Genomic DNA, 6,134 nt, shown 5'->3' with positions numbered 1-6,134 from the left:
GGAAAAGCTGATGCATTTGCGTGCTGCTTCTGGCTCCCACACGCGATGTCCAGGTGCAGCTATGCGAACAAGGAAGCCATCGTGGGCGAGTGTCCAATCCTGATGTCTTGTAAAACGAGTGAAGTCCAGCCCTTTTAGGAAAATCCTCATTTATCCTGTTTGAGAGGACATCCCGGATCCTCTTCATCCTGGCCACTAGGTCTTGGGCTGAAAAGGAGGCATTAATGTTTACCGGGCATCAGATGCCGCTGGGTCATTCCACGTTATCGTATTTAACCCCTGAGAGATACTTTGTGTTATCCACATTTCCGTTCCTCAAATGCCCAAGGTTTTGTTTGTTTGTTTCTTTGTTTTTTAACTTGCTCACCTTTTGTGTATCCCATTCCCTCGGCTTGGAATGGTCTTCCTCCTCCTCTCAGCCCAGCGAACGCCCACGAGCTCCATCCCGGGTGTTTCTCCTTCAAGGAAGCCTTCCTTGCCCCCTAGGTTTATTTCCCTTTTACAGACTCATCACACACTCTATCTCAGCAAGCACAGCAATTGTGTGATTGGCCGTTTAATGTGTCATTTATGCCGAAGTACACTTTAGCTGCATGGGGATGGGGACTGTGTCTATGTCATTTTTCTGTGTTATTTGTCGTACCAGGTACGCCCCTTATGCATAGCTACTTGATAAATATTGACTGATTATGGCGAATAATCTCGATCATCAGGACCTGAATGCCTATTATTCAACTGCAAACCCTTCCTTTTTGAAGTTATACCGCAATGGAACCACACGAGAAGTGTTTCTCAATAAAATTACCCAAGAGGTTCTTCCTCAACTCTATTTCAGCTTTAAATTGGCAACCTATCTATAAAAGTTATTCATTAACCTTAGATGCTGGCTAGGGTGTGGTTTTGAGACAAGGAACTGAAAGTTTTCAGCGAAGTTCCCAGTTCTGTGCGAGTGTGCCCTTCCGAGCAGCCGCACGTAGCTGAGCGGCTGTTTTTGAAGGGAGGTGGTTGGGAAGGCTCTAGGATTTTGTGTCCCGTTAGGGAAACCCACGTCTGTGCTGGTTTGCAGTGTCTCTGACTTCCTGCCGAGCTCCAAATTGCTTGTTTGGCAGAAAAGCAACACTTGGCAGCAAATACCTAAAATGAAGAGCCCCCGGACTTTTGAGGAGCAGACGGAATGCATTGTGAACTTTCTTCTTGAAGACTTCTTAGGCATACCTTCGCAGGCTACTGCCACCCGGAGCCTGTGTCATGGGGATGAAGTAGATTCAGGTACGGCTCCTGGCCGAGGTGGCCATGGCAGGTGGATAGGTGAATCTGAGTATGATCTCTGATTTCCACTGAAGTTTCAAAAGGAAAACTTGGGAAACGGTCAGCAACCCCTGGAGTCTTTACGGAAGGGAGAGAGGTTCTCCGTGAAGGAAGACTTTCTGACCGTTGACTTTCACAGAACACTGAAGATGTTCTTGGCGGGGAGGGATGCCAAAATTGTTTACGTGCCTACAGAACTCCCCCCAATGCCCAGATTCCTGGGACTTGCCTTTCCTTCAAACTTTGTGACAATTGGTACTGTGTTCCCTCTGTTTTAGGAGAGGCTTGCACCTTTGACGTGGCCATCATTGCTGGTCGCCTTCAGATGTTGGGGGACCAGTTCAACGAAGAACTGGAAACTTCTGTCAGAAGCATCATCAAAGAAACTGCTCGGGGACAGGTCAAGTTTCTACTACTTTCTGTGTACTGCTTTTCGTGTCTAACTCTTTCAGATACCCTTTTCTTACTAATCCGATAGGAGTGTGACCCAAAATATTCTGTGAAAGATTTGAGGACCTACTTTTACTCAAGGGGATGCGGCAGGAATTCTCCAATTGCCACTTTCTTCCTTAGGGCTTCAGCCACACCTTAATGGCACTGAGGGGGAAAGCTTTTGGAGTAGGCTGGACACCGTTCACGTTGCTTTATTTGTTTTTTGTCCAAGCTGTGCTTGGTGTCACAGAGCATATTTGCAGCACATTATTCTTTCAGGCACCTATTTCAATACCTGTTCTTCTGGACGTGGGCATCTCTCCCCACCCAAGGTCCAGCAGTGACATTATATATGGAAGGACAGGCAGTTGACAAGTTCAGTGCAATGAGGGATGAGGTACAGGAGCCCACTGGGGCATATCTGGCCCTCCGACAGAATGCTGGTCACTAGCGATAGCCCTGGGACTCTGTATTGGCTATAAAGACCACAGACGATGTTCTAGAAGACATTACTCCTTAGTATCAGTAATGGTAGTTAATAGGAATTTTTCCCTTACCGTGTGCCAGGAGAGGTTCTAAATGCTTTATGGTTATTATCTGATTTGACCCCTGCTCTACTCGGTGAGGCACTAGAGAAACCATTACCCACAGCACAACCTCTCCCCGTCTACAGATAACACTGAGAGCAAATGTCTAGCCCGTTTTGCTCACTGCTGTGGTCACACAACCTGGAACAGTGCCCAATACATAATAGGCTCTCAATACGTATTTCCTGACTTGATATACATTTAAGCAGGGAAGGAAACTGAGAACTAGGGAAATGAGTGATTAGGTTACACGGTATTTTTTTCTTTTTCCTTTTCTTTTTTTAAATTTATTTTTCCATTACAGTTTACACTCAGTATTATTTTGTAATAGTTTCAGGTGTGTAGCATAGGGGTTAGAAAATCATATATTTTCCAAAATGCTCCCTCTCTCCTCACCACCCCCCTGGAATTTCCAGTACCCACCTGGCACTGTACATAGTTACTGCATGTTATTGACCATGTTTTCTATGCTATATTTTACATCCCCACACAACAAGTATGGACAGTAGGGTCTGGACCCAGACTGACCCCAGAACCATTATGCTTTATTCTTCCTGCTTAACACAGCTTGGGTGGTGTGCCTGCTGAACACTCTGGTAGAACTAGCTTTATTACACCTGACTGCTTACATGGACGCTTTTCCTAGGTAGCTGAGAGCTGAATCTACTTTTCATTTTTTTAATTAGAAATTTTTCTTGAAACAGCCTCAAACTCACAGAAAAGCTGCGTATATTGTACAAAGAATTTCCCACTCGAATCATTTGATAGTAAGTAGTGAACATGATATTTCATCACCCCCATAATTCTGTTATATTTCCTTGAAGCAAGGACATTCTGTTACGTAACCACAATCTAACCTTCAGAACCAGGAGAATGTTTCAAGGATACATTTTCATCCCATCCTAACATCCCATTCACTTTTGCCAGTTGTTCCAATGATGTCATTTACAGCAAAAAGATACAGGCCAGACTCAGATGTTGCAGTAAGCTATGCCCTTTGAGTCTCTTTTAATCTGGAGTAATTCCTTAGTTTTTCATTGATTTTTATGGCTGTGATGCTTGAAGATTATATGGTTCAGTTGTTTTTTCGAATGCCACTTAATGGGTGTGTTTGGTATTTTCTCGTAAGCAGATTCGGAAGACACAGCTTTGGTAGGAAAATCACAGACATGTTGCTGCGTCGTTCTCATTCCATCAAGCGGCACTCATTTCAGTTTGTCCCCTTGATGGTGGTAACTTTAATCACTTAAAATGGAGTCTGCAAGCTTTCTCCACTGTAAACCTACTCTTTTCACTTTCGTAATTACATGTTTAGTAGGGAGGGACTTTGAAACCGTGTAAATATCCCATAGCCTATCACAATTTCAATCTATTCATTTATTTTATACATCAACATAGACTCATGAATTCCTACCTTATTCAGTGGGTTATAATGGTTACTATCATTTTTCTTAAAGACTTTATTTATTTTTAGGCAGAGGGGAAGGGAGGGAGAAAGAGAGGGAGAGAATCATTAATGTGTGGTTGCCTCTCACACACCCCCTACTGGGAACTTTGGCCTACAGCTGAGATATGTGCCGTGACTGGGAATCGAACCAGCGACCCTTTGATTCTCAGGCCAGCACTCAGTCCACTGAGCCACACCAGCCAGGGCTTCTATCATTGTTTATTTGAATGCTCACATTGTCTCAGCTTTGGCCAGTGGGAGTTCTTTCAATCTGAACTGTGCCTTTTTGGCATGTCCCTGTCCTTCTCTGAGTACTTCATTAATTTCTAACAGGAGACCTGTCTTTTGGGGTCCCAGTCTGGAAATCAGCCATCCTCCGGAGAGGTCTGGTTTCTTTTCATGGGAAACCATATTTGGGTGTGAGGATCTAGGTCCTCTTACATGGATGCCCTTATCAGCTTGTCTGGGCTCGGGCACCCTGCTCTGACTGCTGTGGGGCGCCCCTACACTACCCTGCGATAAGATCTCGCTCGGCCCTCTCTAATGGCTTTTGAACCAGATTTTTTGGGAAGGACAAAGGAAAAGCAAATCTTTTTTTTAACTTTAGAGATTCCCAGACGTCAGTCATTTGAGCAATATCTGCACAGTTTGATCAGTGTGTTACCATGTACTTCATCATTTTCTCTTGAGTTATTTTGTTTCTCTTTCAATCATTGGGTGCATCCGAGGCAATACTTTCTGAAATCATGGGTCTACTTCTGGTTTTTCTCACAGCTGTTACAATCAATACAAAACTAAAATGAGAAAAATCCATCCATTTACTCCCTAGGATGACCTAGCTATGACCATCGGTGCATTGGCCGCTCTCTGGGAAACATTTGCTTTCCTGGGTTCCTGCATCTGTGGCCTCCTGCACTTTCTAGAGATATTCCGTTGATCCGTCCTGTGTCTCTCCCCAGGTAGGAGCTGTCCTTCAGGACACAGTGAACTCTCTCAGCAAGGCCTGGTGTGCTCAGGATTCTTCCTTAGCTTACGAGAGAGCCTTTTTGGCAGTGTCGGTGAAACTCCTTGAATGCGTGGCCCGTGTGGCTCCCGAAATGGCAAGACAGGTGGCAAGCCCCATAACAAGTATGATCAGTGGGAATGGCGCCATCCGGGAGTTCGTCCAGAGCCAGGGAGGTTGGGTGAGTATGTCGGGGCCCCTGGCTTTGCTAAGCATTTGCTGGTGATGCCTGGGAATAATACCTGGGACTAATACCTGGGACTCCAATTTATGATTCTTCCTGTAAGTTGGAAACTAAGCAGGAAGAAGTGCCTCCCTACTTTGCTAAAAATGCCAGGATGGCTTTTTGCTATGAGCATGCAGAAGCTTAGCCTGTGGACATTGGACTCCAGAGTCGTGCCACCTAACATCCTGACTGCTAAGTGTATTATAAAGCAAATCTCCAAGCCCTACACGTCTGTAGAGAGTATTTGTGGTTGAGTTCTAGTCTCAGCCTGGCTTCACCCTGTTACCTGGTAAATTCCTGGGTATTCTTTGCCTAACATCTTCGGGTGTGTGTTAAGGCAGTTCAGAATCATCTTAGTATTTGTCGTCTAACAAAAAACAATTAGTGTTGTCTGCTGTGGTGAGAACTATAGCGGGCGCTCTAAGCCCATGTCTTAGTCATCATCAGAGCTTCTGCTCTCACAGAGCACGCCCCTTCATTGCCACAGTCAGCAGAAACCCTAGTGGGAGCTGCATTCCCTGTGGGCACCCGTAGATCACCCCTGGTTTCCTTGGGAAGTTCCCGGTGACCACCTCTTTGACTGTTGGATACTCGTTGTCCTTCCCAGGAAAATGTGGAGAGCTGAAGAGGAGGTGGAGCTCTTTCCCAGCCTGAACGTCTCTTTCACTTTGACTGATCTGGTGATTGACTTCTGGCAATTAAAACACATAAACAACCAAATAAAAAAAACCCACTTACTGAACTTGGTTGTATAATTTATTTTTCTACTGATAAGGTCAGGAACAGCTTCCAGAGGCCCACAGAGATTTTATACTTTCTGTTTTGATGTGAGTGGTGACGAGGTTCTGTTGAAGCAGAGACCTCTACACACAAAGCAGTGACTTGTTAATAGTGGAATTCCAGGCAACCCAGGGCAGGCCTCTGCTGGAGTCATTGTGGGGAAGAGAGAGTGCACAGTAAACTATTCCTTCAGATTTAGCCCTGTCTTTGGTTAAGAATCTTACCTATTAATTTTGTAGTCAAAAGGATTTCAGGGAGGTTTTTGGTTGGGAAATCTTGTTAATCTAAGATTTTCTTTTAAATTCATAACCTAAACTTCATGGTAATTTCACCTGAGCAGAATTATTTTAT

The 6,134-nt window shown here is 44.7% G+C and overlaps 1 protein-coding gene across 3 annotated transcripts; it reads left to right on the top strand.

Moving 5' to 3' along the window:
• Positions 1-5,745, top strand: BCL2L15 (BCL2 like 15). Of its 3 annotated transcripts, none has more exons than XM_037038717.1 (5): positions 1-85; positions 1,067-1,269; positions 1,587-1,708; positions 4,734-4,958; positions 5,611-5,745. In XM_037038717.1, exons 2-5 carry the CDS (start codon positions 1,140-1,142, stop codon positions 5,626-5,628), a joined length of 495 nt encoding a protein of 164 aa, XP_036894612.1. In that variant the 5' UTR covers positions 1-85; positions 1,067-1,139; the 3' UTR covers positions 5,629-5,745. The 3 variants fall into 3 exon arrangements, with proteins under 3 accessions (XP_036894612.1, XP_036894609.1, XP_036894611.1); XM_037038714.1 differs by lacking the exon at positions 1-85 and adding an exon at positions 310-328; XM_037038716.1 differs by lacking the exon at positions 1-85 and adding an exon at positions 381-486.
• Positions 5,746-6,134: the final 389 nt, after the last annotated feature.

This window comes from Sturnira hondurensis, unplaced genomic scaffold, assembly GCF_014824575.4.
Source record: "Sturnira hondurensis isolate 20B ecotype Veracruz unplaced genomic scaffold, ASM1482457v3 Scaffold0024822, whole genome shotgun sequence".
In the NCBI taxonomy this organism is placed as follows: Eukaryota; Metazoa; Chordata; class Mammalia; order Chiroptera; family Phyllostomidae; genus Sturnira; species Sturnira hondurensis.
Note: the sequence above shows the minus strand (reverse complement) of the source record. Positions and strands in the feature narration are given on the sequence as shown.